The following is a 15628-nucleotide window of genomic DNA, read 5'->3' on the forward strand; positions in this document are numbered from 1 at the left end:
ACATCACAGTCTCTAAATTACCTCAGATTTTACTTTGACATGTCTTTGACCGATCTTCCTTGATTTAAACAGACGCGTCTGTCGATACTGGTTTTACCTGTTTTGGGACCACTTCACCTGATTTATTGACCAAAACTACATGTATCACTCAACTTTACATGCCATAATTTGTTCTGCAATATCGCAATCAGTTTCTAAACTATGAATCTACGGCCAAATTATATTTTATGGCATAAAAAAATAAAACATTGGCTGATATATCTCTAAACTCTGTTGATATAAGGGTCATAGGGTGTTGTAACGCAAAATTCAGTATCCACAGTGACGTCTGTCAAAAACTTGACTGATATATGAGTTAGGCCGATATTTCTTGATTTCGATAGACGCATCTGCCGATACTGGTTTTACCTGTTTCGGGACCACTCCACCTGATTTATCAGCCAAAATGATATATCGATCAACTTTACATGCCTTAATTTGTTCTGCAATATCACAATCAGTTTCTAAACTGTATGAATTTATGGCAAATTATATATAATGACATAAATAAAATAAAGTATTTTATTTATGTCATAAATATAAAGACCCTTATATCAGCTCTGCTGATATAAGGGTCATATGGTGTTGAAACACAACATTCAGTATTGGCAGTGACATCTGTCGAAAACTCCACTGATATATGAGTCAGGCCAATATTTCTTGATTTCGACAGACGCATCTGTCTCTGTATGAGAGACTTTGAAGCAGCTACATATCGCACTTGTTCTTGTTTTAATGTAAATCATAATGTAAATCACCTGATTTATCGGCCAAAATGATATATCAACCAACTTTATGTGCCCTAATTTGTTCTGCAATATCAAAGTCAAATTCTAAACTGTATGAACCTACTTTCTGACCCTTTCTTATTCCTATTTTCACCTCTTATACTCTCATCCTCTCCTTCCGTCTTCTACCTTCACTCAACTTCCTGTCTCTCAGCTTAACTTGTTGTAACTTGACTAACCTTACTGTCTCTCAACTCAACTTCCTGTCTCTCAACTTAACTTGTAACTTGACTAACCTTACTGTCTTTCAACCCAACTTCCTGTCTCTTGACTGCCCTTCCTGTCTCACAACCCAACTGCATGTAACTTGACTGACTTTCCTGTCTCTTAACCTAACTTCTTTTCTTTCCCCCAACTTCCTGTCTTTTTTGTCTCTCAACCCAATGTCATGTAGTCAATGTTCCCTGTAGCTTTATGCTTGCTTTGGGTTTAGCTCAGTCTTCAAAATTCACCTGTCCCAGATAAGACTTGAACCATCAACCTCAGGCACACTAACCACCTGATTTACCCACTGAGCTAAACCTTCAGATGTTATACATATTTTTGACGTTCCCTTTATCTCAGTATTGGCAGTGACGTCTTGAAAACTCAACTGATACATGAGTCAGGCCAATAATCAACTAAGTTCTTGGCAGGGAACGTTCAGTCATGAGACAAGGAAACAATTGTGTGTTTTTTAACTGAAGGTTTTGTTGCAAGGTACGTCATCAATAACTTTTATCAGTAGAGCAGACAGATCTATCAGCCGATATTTTATTTTATTTATGCCATAAAAGTCAAATGTCACCTGTCCCAGGTAAGAATTGAACCAGCAACCTCAGAACTGCCAACCATTTTCCATACCCACTGAGCTAAACATCCAGACAATATAGCTGTCTTTGATGTTCCATTTATGTCAGTATTGACAGTGATGTCTGTTGAAAACTCAACTGATAGTACAAGTCAGGGCAATATCTATCAAAGAATTTGAATTTAATAACATACTACACTATATTATTTTAAATAATTTTTGGATGACATACTATGCAGTGACATTTGTCATCAATTTTGACATTTTCAGGAATTTGTGGTCAACATACTTAATTATATATATATATATATATATATATATATATATATATATATATATATATATATACATATACATATATACATATATACATATATATATATACACACATATTGAACTAATGTTTGGTACATTGTGCAGCCATGCAGATTAGGTACATCTATTTACATGTCAGTAAAACCTAATTCTACTAGCTATGAGTCATATGCAAATGAGAGCTTGGGGAAATTATCAGATATCTTTAGCCAGTGTTGTTGGCCCTTAAAAGAGTCTGTGTTGTTGGTGTGTGAGAAGGTTTACTTGGAGCTGGTGTACTTGGTGACTGCCTTGGTCCCCTCAGACACAGCATGCTTGGCCAGTTCACCGGGAAGCAGCAGGCGGACGGCGATCTGGATCTCCCTGGAAGCGACTAAATGGATTGCGTTTATCTCCTGCGGCTGATAAGGTGGCCCAGAAAAGTGAATAAAACTTTCAAATGAAACCAGAACTATTGATCAACATTTACACTAATAAATAAAAAGAAAACCCACACAAATGCAGGTGAATTTGGCTGTTGTGTCTGTTAGAATTGTATGGCATCTTATCTGGATCATTAGTAATCTCAGTTTACACTCACATGGTTATGGTGCCAGTAAAGTGATCAGATCTTATTTTACTGGTCTATCTTAGCTATATATATATATATATATATATATATATATATTTGTATGTACTATATTGCTGTCATATTTTACTTCAGTTTATCTTGGGATTATATATTGGTAACATCACTGTAATTATCATTAGCCATACATCCTAACATCTCAGGTTTGAACCAAAAGAAAGTGCAAAAGAGTTGTAATAAGTCAATTAATTTTCAAGAAATATATGAGAACCTGTTTCAGCAATTAGTTTTGGCGTTTTGTATTAGAGATTCACAAGCCTTTTAATGGTATGAAACGTTTAAGAAACACAGCTCTTTGTGGTAATTGGGTGGCTCTTAAAAGAGCCTTTTTTGGAGTGTTATTTTCAGCAGTGATCGAGTGTGTTAGTTTACTTCTTGGCGGCCTTCTCGGTCTTCTTGGGCAGCAGAACAGCCTGGACCCTCCTCTATATACCCACAGAGCGCGGGACGGTTCCTGTCAGACCAACCAGAAAAGAGGCTGAAGAAGCGCAGCAGAGGGAGGGTCGCTCTGAATGTTGGCGGATTTTTAAAAGTATTTTTCGGCCAATAAGCAGCGGAGATTGGGGCGGTGGGTCGCTCCTCGAGGCGGTGCTGAGCTCCAGGAGGGGCCGCTCACCAATCAGGAGGCGGAGGACTGAAGCAGCGTCACCGTGTGACAGCCGGTCCCACAGTTTAAGAGCAGCGTTTCTCCTCTTTCAGCTGCACATTTCTACTGTTAGCAGAGAAAGAAGAAATCATGGCAAGAACAAAGCAGACCGCTCGTAAATCCACCGGAGGCAAAGCTCCCAGGAAGCAGCTGGCCACCAAGGCTGCTCGTAAGAGCGCCCCGGCCACCGGCGGAGTGAAGAAGCCTCACCGTTACAGGCCCGGTACCGTGGCTCTCCGTGAGATCCGTCGCTACCAGAAATCCACCGAGCTGCTGATCCGCAAGCTGCCCTTCCAGCGCCTGGTCCGTGAAATCGCTCAGGATTTCAAGACCGACCTGCGTTTCCAGAGCTCCGCTGTCATGGCTCTGCAGGAGGCCAGCGAGGCTTACCTGGTCGGCCTCTTTGAGGACACCAATCTGTGCGCCATCCACGCCAAGAGAGTCACCATCATGCCCAAAGACATCCAGCTGGCCCGTCGTATCCGCGGAGAGAGAGCTTAAATTATTTGCTGCTCCACAAACCACAACGGCTCTTTTAAGAGCCACCTCACTTCACTAAGAGCTCAGTCCTGTAATGAGAACACGTGTCTTGTCAACATTATATATAACCACAAACACTACAAAAGATATGAGAAACATTAGGAAATAAAGATCTTTCACTCATCCCAGATTGCAACAGCAGTGTTGACTTAGTGGCGTTGTTGAGTTTTGCCATAAGAGACTAAAGTCCCGAATGTTTTATGGCCAAACCGCCAGCAGCCAAAAAAGCCCCGCAAAGAAATGAGCTCACATCAGTCCAAACAAAAGCACCGAAAAAGGGCTCTCTGTAGTGTCACCCGCAGCCTCTTCAATAGTATTTTCCTGTTTTCGATGTAATTAACAAGCCATAGAGAAGGAAACAGGGGTTCTTCATTTTTCAAGTTATTGCTTAAAAACAAAAATCAAATATGCCTCTAGGGAGAGCCGGCAGTAATTAGCCTTTATTTCCCCCAAGATCCTCAAAGCTGTATGTGTTGTAGGCCTATAATGACACACTCATACAAACGACAACTGGTGAACAGGGTTAGGATAAATATGTCAGTAATTAATTTGTATTTTGATTAAGATTGATTTGTAAGTAATTATTGTTTTATGACAAGTAAAGAATTAATTTATATCTTTAAGGATATTATACCAGTATAGACTTTATATATTTGTATATGACAAAGATTAAAGGTAATAGATATATTTAGACAAGTTGAGGAAAATTAATTACAGTACAGGTTTAGATCAGTAAGGAACTTGTTAATTATAAATCAATGATTTATGGAGAAGGGATTAAATACATTTGTAAACATGTAAACCAAGTCATCAAGTGTGGGACAATTTGTTTTGCTTCATGTTTGATTGTAAATATTACTTTTTTGGTCTATCTGACCGCTTGTTTGTACGACCATTTCCCCATTTTTGAAATAAATTTTCCAATCAAATGAAAACTATAGAAACTTATGAAACATTGTGTGGATTATAGAGTCATTTATTATTATTATTATTATTATTATTATTGCAGCTGCATCAATTTTTCTGTCTAAAAGTTCAGGACTATAAGGACTATACTCTGTACTTGTTCTTTTTGATTACATATAATAGCTTTTTTAAATTCATATTGTAAGAAATGAATTTGAACAGGATTCAAACTGAGTATTTAAACAAACCCAGGTACTGTTGGTTTTTTATGAGAGGGGAGAATGTGGTATAAAAAAGTATGTCAAATCATTTTTCAAGCAACCCACACGTTTCTAAGATTGTGGCACATTTCTAGGATTTTAGCAAGTTTCTAGGATTTTAAGACATTTTATCTGTTTGAATGACGTTTCCAGAATTTTGGGACACTTTTTAATCAGATTTCAGGACGTGTAGGATTTTTGATGTATGTTCTGATGTAAGTAAAGTAATTTCATAAAATGCAGTTAGAACATGAGTTGAAAATGAGACACCTTGCAGTCTAAGTGGCCAAGAAACGATGGTATTTTGAAACCGCCACAATAACCAGGCTTTCATACAAAACAGATGTTCAGGTTCAGCTCATGGCGAAAGTCTAATCTGCCATATAATCCTTGGGTTGTTGTGTAAACTAAGAAATAAAAACCCTCAATCTTTTTCACATCCACATTTTTATTATTTTTTCATATCCTGGTTGCACACACAGAAAATGAACTTTGATGTCAATGAATAGTGAGCATTTGATTTAATAAAAGTCCAAATGTCGCACAGGCGTTGTTTGAGATTGCACAGCAGTAGCTCATCTCAACAACCGTCATCAAACACGGTCTAAAGTAATTTGCTGGAGCAAAGCTTTCAGTCAAACAAATTCTTTTCTTTGCACTACATGTTATTGTTATTGCCTTTTTTTCAGTGGACATGCTGAATAAATCTACTTATTTCTTCATACACAAAGTTATAGTATTCAAAATATAAAACGCCACATTCCGATGAATTTCACAAGTTTTAAATGAGCATAACTGTCCCATTTCCAGAAACGGGCTTCAAATGCACTGAGTCCACAAAAAATATTCAGAGGAGCGAGATGGGCAACAGAACATATGATACCAAGGACAGACGATACAAAGCGTTAACATGAGATTATCGTTACACTGAACTCAAGCTGTCCATTACAAATTACAACAATCTGCTCATGACAGTCATTCATTCCTGCATTCAATGAAAGAATTACAAAAAGAGAGAGAGAAAGAAAGGTTCAACTTAAAAGCCACACAGACCTCCAGATTTAAGTTTTCACTTGTTCATCTCGCTTACATTTTTTTTTTTTTTAGAAAAACAAGGATGTGATATGTCCACCTGAGTTCGGGTGAGATTAACTACCCAGCACCCTACAGCTCCTCCCTACGTCTCAAAGTAAAAATACACAGCACTGACCGTCTATGGCGCTAGGCTGGGCTTACCAAAACTGAGTCTCTGTGTCTTTTTGTACTGTATAGTGCATATTGTGCTGGGCTCAGTTTTCCCCAAATCTTTGAGCATGTCTTTACATCGTCCCTCTAAAGAATCTTACTTGACTCATTGCTGCTTAGACGGTTCTTGTTTTTACGTATACTCTTTGACCTGCTTCCAATGGAGCAAAGCTCAAGTTAACTCTGAGATGTTTTGGATAGTGACCAATTTATAGCATGGAGAAAAGCAAGAAATAGTTTTCCAAAAGATTTAAATGAAAATCTTCCTTCTTTTTTAATTATTGTTTGTTTTTTTCCTCCACAGCAACTACGATGAGCCTTTCAGTGTTGTAGCATTTGCACACAGTTCTGGGTGTTTGGTGTAGTTATAAACATGCATACAACACATAAAACGGAACAAGTACAAAATACTAAGGTTGGTGAAATTAAAAAAAAGAAAACAACCTGAAAAACCCTTCCTTGTTTTGGGAAACCCAACCTGCACTTCTCACAGTATTATGGATCCCATGGCTTTTCTTGGCATTTCCTGCCCTACTTTGCTGTGACTGGCTAGTGCTCATCACGTTGATGCATCAAGGTCAGGCGGCACCTCCAAGACTGAAAAATGAAGACAGTGCAGAGGTGCCAAAAAATATTCTGACTGGCCACTCAAGGCTGGCGCCAAAAGCACATCAATCCCCATAGACTGTCAAAATGCCCAACATTGCAACTGTTTCCAAGATAGTGCAATAACAATTTTGGTCTCAATCGCTAGTTTCTCCCTTCATGTCAGCTGTACTGGTGAGGAGGGCCCCAAAAAAGCATCTTTTTTTTTGCAGCATGGAATTACCCAGATCATCATGTTGCTTCTGCATCATTGGGCCGAACTGGTTTAGCGCTCAGCTAACTTAATTAGGAATAAAATGATTACTTCCTATGGCTCCTCTAGACTTTCAAAAAGATATCAGAGCAAATGAATTAAATCCTGATGGTGAAACGAGTGATTTTGCGGGGATTGTAGTGTTAAAAAAAACTGTTAAAACACCGTCAAAGTGTCACACCCGTGACCGCCCAAGGACACATCTTTCTGGCTTTACATTTTACAAAGACCACGTTACAGTGCTGTTACATCTGCTCCCCTCTTTCCACGATCAGATGTTATGAACAGAACGGCGAGGCAGCATAAAAGCGCGATATTCCTGCCTTGAACAGGCAGAGTAAATGCAGCTTCTGATTGAGTTCAGTAGTCTTGCAGACTACCTACTTCACCTCATGACCGCTAACCCTAACCATAGCTACTGTCCGCCTGCAGATTGACCTACATGAAGTCGGAGGTGGCTAGGGCTAGTACTAGCCAATCACAGCAGAGTAGGGCGGGACTTGCCGAGAAAAACAGTGGGATCTATAATGACGTGTCTTTGCGCCATTTTCTGCAGGTAACATGAAAACTAAAATGACAGACAGCCAACACACCATGTTAGCTTGTTGCTTATGCTCAGTGACACACACACACACACGTACTGTACAATGATGCAGTTCAAATGCATTCTCAGTCTGTATGTACAACAAGGTTCCTTTGTACAGAGGAGAGGAGACAGAAGTCAAAGACAGGCTCGGTGGGAGATGAGGCACAATGTTCAACAGTTTTGTGTTTTCTTGATCTTTTTTAAATTTTTTTTTTAAATTATTTACTTGCACCAAAGCAAGCGAAATGTTGGATTATAGCTGACATGGCAATTGTATTAGGTTGGTTTCCCTATTCAACAGGTGTAGGGAACTTGCATTTCAAAGTTCATTTGACATTGGTGGACAGCCATCACTCTTAAACATCTGAAAACTCAATGAGAAAAAAAAAGTTATTTTGTTGAATTAATCCAGCTTTTGGGATCCTAGTTCACAAAATCAGGCTGTGAATCATTCACCTCTCCGTCTAAAAGAAACCACACTATCTCATTTGGGAGGGAGTCTGGCTAAAGCTGCAGCCAAAGAGATATTTTCTCTAGTGTAAACAAATAGACATCTGATTCTGTCCACTCTACAGAAACATCTCAACCAGAGCTCTCATCCAAATGTGAAGGATTATCGTTTATCCTGTCTTCATAAATAGAGCTCTTTATCTTATGCCGTTTCCGTGGATGAAACATAGACACCCCACAGTAGCAGTTGAAGCAGAGCTGAAGCAGGATATCTAATAAAACCCAGCGCTTCTGTGTACTTGCAGCCTTTGCATTGTACGAGAAAAAGTTCAATACTGAGTGGTCTGGAAATTAAAAAAAAAATCAAAAAAAAATCCAGTGCTTGTTAATGAGTCAGTTGTGAGCAGATGCCTCCTCCTGAGTTTATGTCTCATCAGAGTCAAGGAGGAAATATTAAGATACTCAGTCAGTGCCTGAGTACAGTTGTGTCTTTGCCAAGCCATTAAGATTATGCAAATAAGAAGACGCCAGAATAAGAGCACATAACTATTTACAGCATTTGTACATCAACAACAACTCTAAGCATCAGGGCCCGAATACATAAAAACAGCCTGACTATCTGGAATTAAACAGCATAGAAATTAATTTCTTCTCTTAAACATGGTCTACTCATGGCCATCTGTACAGTAAGAAACCACAGGAAATCGGTTCGGAGACATGCTGTGCAAACAAACAAGGTACTGTATACAAAGGCTACTGGTGGTGAATTGTAAGAGTTTACACTTCATTCCCTGTTCCAATTATAATGAATCAGATATTGAGGCCACATCCACACTAATGTGTTATCATTTTGAGGTGGAATTATAAAACAAGAATGACCAATAAGATTTTTGTTGGCCGTACGCAAAAGATCAAGATCTCTATGACCTCGTCTGTCTCATTCCTGTGCATGTAATATCTCAAAGACACCTTAAGGAAATTTCTTTAAATATGATATTAACTTGGACTTAACGGTGAACCGATTAGAATTTGGTGGTCAAAGATCACGGTGACCTCACAAAACATGTTTTTGGCCAATGACTTAAGAATTCATGCAGTTATCATGACAAAATTTCACACAAAAGTCTAATTCGATGAAATGATAACACTGAATATCGAAAAGGTCCAATGTCAACTTTGTTGTAGCATCATAATGTTCTGCATTAACACTTTTCTGGCCGTCACTCAACGTCATAACGCAGCAACAGGAGGAGGGACATTTGGTCAGGTACGTTATTGTTGACACTAATCTTGAAACTAATCTTGAAACTTGCAGAGATCTTCTGGTTTGAAAATACTTTACTAGGTACTTTAGGAAAATGTTGATATTCCCAATGACTTTATCTTTAAATCTGTAATCTGTATTATTACTGCCGACAGCTAAATCCATGTTGCCATGGCCAAGCAGTGATGTTCTCTAGACTTAAACACTTGAACGCCAAGCATATTGTGTACACGGCTTCCCATGTTATAGCAACAAGTTCGTGAGTTCCAGCTGAAGACGTCATTAATCTCTGTGCACACTAACACACCTGAAAATGCAAATCATGTGACCATTTATGTAGACTGGGCATATGCGTACTGGTGTAAACAGGAAGAGATTGTTTACTCTGCGGTTGGTTGCTTAGTTACAGAAAATACTATGGATATGGCAAAAAGTAAGAGCAGAGATTTCTTTGCTTGGACTGATGACAACTGTTACTGAAAACACACGAGTAAAAGATGGTTTAAGGCGGCGGAAAACAGAGTAGGAGTTGCTGCAAAGCATATACAGTGACGTATCAGAGATGTACTGGGGGGCATTAACTTTATCTGTCGCCGGAGGAAGCCATGGCGATGGGGAAGTAGTACCCACACAAGAATTGAAGGTATGAAGGCCGGGCTATTATATATTGGCTTGACAAGCTCTGACTGATGAAACCGAATCAGGGAAACACCCTGAAGTGCACAAAAAATCTGCTAACAGCTGCTGACATCTGGCTTTTTAATGCGATGGGAAATCAGCATTCACACCTCAGTCAAGAGACTAAGCCAAAGCGCTAAAACATCGATCCAAATTAGTCTGAACTCAGTTTGACACAGAGACTGAATAAGTAAGAGATATTTAAAGAAAAGTACCCACAGACCTCTGTCCATGCTGCCGTCTATTGTTTACCTGTTCTCTGACCTGCCTGTGACGTCCAACACACATGCACAAAACAACACACACACACATGCTCATCTGCTGCAGAGCCATGTGTACATCTCTGCTCTACTGGCAATAAGAAAGCAGTGTACAGTCTATTTTTGGTGGGGTTTCCGTGTTTCAAAATCCTGCGTGCACGTTAATTTTTGGTGGAAATGGGGTTTTAACTAAAATGGGGTTGGCAGCATTTTCAAAGATCTCGATTTAGAGGTTCAAATACGCTGGGACAGTGTGGACATCGGGTGTAATCACAGCAGTAGTTATGTGTTTCAAAACAATAACACATTGATGTGGATGTAGTCTAAGACAAAGTACAGTTGGCTGGCTATTCTTTGCGGATACTGCTGGTCATTAGCTAACTGGCGTCATGATACAACTCGGTGTCAGTGAGTGATAAAATCAGTCAACAAATTAATTTAGTTAGCCGAGGCTGTTCAAGAACGTACAATATCTTAGGGATGAATACAAAATGAAATATCACAGCGAAGCCAGTTTGCATGTCAAAACTCACTTTGAGATGCTCAATATACCTTATGACAAAATTTGCAGAAAAAATATCTTACATACTACATAAATACTACATTTCTGAAAACCATCTACATGCAGCCAACTTCACGTTTTACACTCTGCACTTTTAACATTTCCTCATGTATACGGGCCCCGACTTCAAACCTGATGCCTTCACACATGTTCATACAAGCAATTATAGATTAAGAAATTATGAAAAACAAAAAATTAAAAAGAAAAAAATGGCATTTGTATCCAGGGACAATAAACGAGAATGTGTGTATTAAAATTAATACACAGTTTATTCAAATGCTTATGATTAAAAAGATCTTAAATTCAGACATTGGGAGGGAAACAGATGTTATGATGGAATGACTGATGTTCTAACCCATTTCCTAAATGGGTTCAAATGTACTGAATTCACAGAGAAATTATGGCAATTCTTTAAATTACAGCTCAAGGACAACAGTAACAAGTGTAAAAGAGACTAGCTGTTCCTATTGTTAGTGTCTCTGGCTGTAAGCAAGTCCAGATAGTTTCTGACACATTAGTCAGCTACTCAAATCTTGTGTAATTACAGCCAGCAGTTACAGAAACCAGGAGCTGAATTTAGAGGCGTTACCACGGCAATGACTTTGATGTGCAGGTTTGACATAAAAGACGCAAGAGAAAAAAGGAGGCGGCCAACACATGACTCTCCCCACAGGAAGGTGTAGATGAGACTGCAGCGATAATGTCGGCATATCAAATGAAATCATCCTGAAACGTCTTTGGCTGTAGCATTTGGCAATTCAACAAAGAAATAAATGCAGACATTGCTGAGGGATGAATTGCGATGCATTGATCAGATGAAGAGATGAAGAAAGAGGGAGAAGAGTGTAACACTGAGGATATGAATGCATACACCACACTCTCAGAAGTAAAGGTTTCAAAAGGGTTTTCAGCTGAAGGGATGAGGTTCCACCCAGGACCAATTGCTTCTGAAGGAAGAAAGACACCTTTAAGGTTCTTTGTAAGACTAAGGGTTACATTAAGAGCCCTATTCATCCAAAGAACCTGTTTGTGGAAAAAGGAATATTTAAGGGTTCTTTGAAGGACTAAGTGTTCCATTACAGACCCTCTTCATCCCAAGCACACTTATTTTGGAAGAAAGACATCTTTAGGGTGTTTTGTGTTCTTCTGGAAGAGAGATCTATGGGTAATGTAGTACATTGCTATTACTTTTAGAGCCCCCCTGAGTGGGTACTAGATGAAACCCTTGGTATATAAAAAGGGTCATGAGTAGCCTGTGGTTGGGATCTTGTTAGCACACTTGGAAAGTGGATGGGCTCTGGATAGAACCACCAGAGGGGGTTTCTGGGTGGAACTTTTCACGGATGGTTGTCAGTATAACCCTGTAGGCTGAATCAAAATGATAACTTACAACAACTTCCGGATAGAAGACCCTCGCATAACGTCCATTAAAATCCAACGGTTCTGAACAAACACTTCCTGAGTTTTTATCCACATAAAAAAGGCTCAACAAAAGAATCAATAACATTAACGAGTACACTATATTTAGAAAATGTAAGTTCTTTACCTTGCTGTCAAACAGCCTTTTCACATGGGGAACTGAAAAGATTATATCAAAGCTACCAGACTCCATTGAAAACAACAGAAATTTACACTGGAGTTGTTGGTCTACCACAGATCAGATCGGTTAGTGTGGAAGTCAAGTGAAGAAAATATTCAAACATAGTGCATACGTACACTGATAATGATTTTTCTTTTAAAGTGTCTAAATACATTTTGCTGCAGCACCGTCCACATCAGTACATTGCTTAGCTTCTGTGCCAGTAGATTTATCAAAGATGATAGCAAAGCAACAAATTACATAAAATAAGCACATCAGTAACGAGATAGGCCGGCCCTCCATGTTTAACTGCATATCTAATGTTACAATTACGGCTGACAATGGCAACAAAGATTAACAAGTTTGCTGGTTTCACGTAGCTCCGCAATTGAAATAAGTTGCCAGTTTTCTAGCCGGAAGTGATTGTTGTTGTTGGCGCAGCACCACTGTGATTCTGCCTATATGCTGGGTTATTGGCAGAACCCTTTGAAAGGGTTTCAGGTGGAATCTTTCTGAAAGGTTCGACCAGGAACCAGAAAGGGTTCTACTATGGGAACAAGTCCAAAGAACCTACATGGTTCTAATAAGCATCTTTACTTCTAAGAGTGCATACGCCATGGGAGAACCTCTCTTCTGTCTGAACTTATGGATAAACAAACACACAATGAATAACACACGCACACACATACACACAAACGCACACGCACACAATAACATACGCATACACACACACCGACAAACACCACTATCTCTCCAGATTTCTCCACAAATCTGTCTCTGATTAAGGGCACGATCAACCAATCAAGTAGAAAGGTGTGTATTAGTGCAAATGCAAAAAGAGAACACAATGAAAACGGTCATGGTGTGAATGAGTGACGCAGATAAAAACAAAACGAGTCTTTGCCCCTCACAACATGCAGGATCAAATAAAACAGGTTGCCTTTTGTGCTTCTAATAAGTTTCCTCTCATTCAAAAGCATCTGCCAAGTTCATGCATATCCTTGTGTCATGCCTGCATGTCTCCGTGTTTGTGTTGCGCTTAAAAGGCTAAAAAAAAGAGCTTTCATGTATTAGAAATACATGTGAGAACAGTAGTGAGGGAATTGAAATGCTCCGTCTGCAGAAATGTCAATTTGAAAAACAGCAGCCTAACACATGCAGATGCTCGTTTATGTGAGTGTGTGTGTGTGTGTGTGTGTGTGTGTGTAAGCAAGGAGACAGACACGCCAACTTCCAGAGCTGCAAATAATGACAGCTGTGGGTTAAGAAAGTGATTACTGCTGTGTGTGTGTGTGTGTGTGTGTGTGTGAGTGTGGGTGTGAGTGTGGGTGTGAGTGTGAGTGTGTGTGTGTGTGTGTGTGTGTGTGTGTGTGTGTGTGTGTGTCGGCACCACCGAAGAAAATTGGAGAAAGAGTAAGAAGGTGGGAAAGGTATACGAGGGAGATGATGTTTGGATCGTTCTGCTTTGAGAGGCTTCACATCTGGTCACCCGGCCGCTGTGGGTGTGTTCTGGGCCACGTTTCTCCCCAAACCCTGAGTGTGTTTGGTTCTTCTCTTGTATGACAAAATCTGGATTCTCGTGCTTTGTTTTGTTTTTTTTTTCCCGTGTTTGGTTTCAGTCCTCTGCAGCTTCCAGTGTGTTTGGCTCTGACGGCTCTCACTTGTGCTGGGCGGGTTTGGTTCTTGCGGTTTAGATGTGTCCAGGGTGTAATGGAGCCAGCCGGGCCTGGTTCCGATGCAGTGGCAGGAAGACAGGCGGTACCGGTTGGGCTGGCAGTGCGGTTGGTTAACGCATATTCAGTGGGTCAGGCAAAAGTTTGTTTCAAGACTTTGGCCACAGCAATTTACATTGAGATTTGCTGCAGATGATTTTTAAATGCTGATTATCTCACCACAATGTTATGGAGGGGTTATTGTCATTAACGGGCAGGTGGAACCGTGCCAAACACTTCTTCCACTTCTTAGATGGAAACAGTTGAGCTCTTCTTGAGCTCAGATCTCTTCACCACGTCAGTTTGCAGCACCACTGCGATATTTTCACACAACCATTTCATTCGATTCATTTCAAAGCATCAGTGGTCCAGCACTGCGAGTCAGTAGATCCTGGGTCCTGGGATAGTCCGGGTTGGGTTGACTGTGCTGACTGGGTGTGTCTGATTAGAAGAGTAAGTCTTAGGACCCACCAGGAGACGCTGATAAACGCCAGGTCTGACTCGGTTTTATCGGGTTCTGGTTGTGTTTCTGATCAATGACTGGCATCTGAGCAGGGTATGAATGACTTTGTCGTTGCGGATTAGGTCTGCTTGGTTAAGAATCTGGCTCTGGGTTAGAGGTTCAGTCTGCAGAGGTACTAGATTCAGGACAGGCCAGAATGAGATGTGGTTCTGGTTACTTGTTCAGTGGGAACTACTACTGGACTCAGGTCGAGCTTGACTAGCCGTGCGTGGAGCACCGTAGAGGGTCACTGATGCTATGTGGTTATTCTGCATCACCTGGGGAAGAGGAATACAGAAAGTATGTGTTAGAATGAACTGGAGTTGAAATAAATGATTATTCATTTTTCTTTTAAAAATACTGATTCAAGTTAATGGAACAACTTCTGTTTAGACAGAATTAGGTTCAGATCATATCATTAAGTCTGAATCTGTCATGCCACTAATGTTTTTTTTTTTATTTATTTCTATTTAAATATAACATTGGGACTGTTTTTTTTTTATGAGAGGGTTTGTTGCAAAAAGGAGGAAGCATGCTTTTAAAGGCTTTATTTTTACATTTAAAAAACGGCATCCTTTAGTTTTTTCTTTAAATTTTTGTTTTTGAGATTTAAAATTTTTTTTTTTTTAAAAAAAAACTGGCTTTTCAATTATTTTTAAAGACTTTTTTTTTTTTTTTTACCCTTTTTTCTGAATTTGGTGATTTTTATAGAAATACAACTATGGCAACTGATTTTTAAAGAAAACAAAAGTCTTTAAAAATCACCAAAAATGACACCTGACAATTTATCACTTCCAGCAACTAAACACATATTATCTTTGATGCTCCTTGAAAACATCATGTGTTATTATACAGGTTTGTGAAACAAAATTCTATGAATTTTCCAAAATTTCAAGGTATCTTTAGTTTTCCAAAGCATGACAGTATGAATGCTTAATGTTTATGGAGAAAAATAAATAGTCTCTTTTACCACCTGCACAATGTCAATGTCAGTCACCTCAGGTGAAACTCATGACAAT

At 39.4% G+C, this 15628-nt stretch overlaps 2 protein-coding genes across 3 annotated transcripts in view; one reads left to right on the plus strand and one right to left on the minus strand.

Annotated features, from left to right (window-relative positions):
- Window positions 1-3165: 3165 nt before the first annotated feature.
- On the plus strand, window positions 3166-3753 carry LOC121964749 (histone H3). The gene has a single exon (XM_042514942.2). The coding sequence runs from the start codon at window positions 3297-3299 to the stop codon at window positions 3705-3707; it is 411 nt and encodes a 136-aa protein (XP_042370876.1). The 5' UTR covers window positions 3166-3296; the 3' UTR covers window positions 3708-3753.
- A 1589-nt stretch (window positions 3754-5342) lies between these two features.
- Window positions 5343-15628, minus strand: part of phaf1 (phagosome assembly factor 1) — a 28386-nt gene continuing 18100 nt past the window's right edge. For both annotated transcript variants that reach the window (XM_042495660.2, XM_042495661.2), the window contains exon 16: window positions 5343-14887. In XM_042495660.2, coding sequence (XP_042351594.1) covers window positions 14792-14887 — 96 coding nt within the window. In that variant the 3' untranslated portion in view covers window positions 5343-14791. The remainder of the gene's footprint in view (window positions 14888-15628) is intronic.

Source organism: Plectropomus leopardus, chromosome 7 (genome assembly GCF_026936395.1).
Source record: "Plectropomus leopardus strain MGB_pleo_1.0 chromosome 7, ASM2693639v1, whole genome shotgun sequence".
In the NCBI taxonomy this organism is placed as follows: Eukaryota; Metazoa; Chordata; class Actinopteri; order Perciformes; family Serranidae; genus Plectropomus; species Plectropomus leopardus.

Coding starts and splice junctions, on each gene's coding strand:
- LOC121964749 (XM_042514942.2), top strand. CDS start 3,297: ATGGCAAGAACAAAGCAGACCGCTCGTAAATCCACCGGAGGCAAAGCT.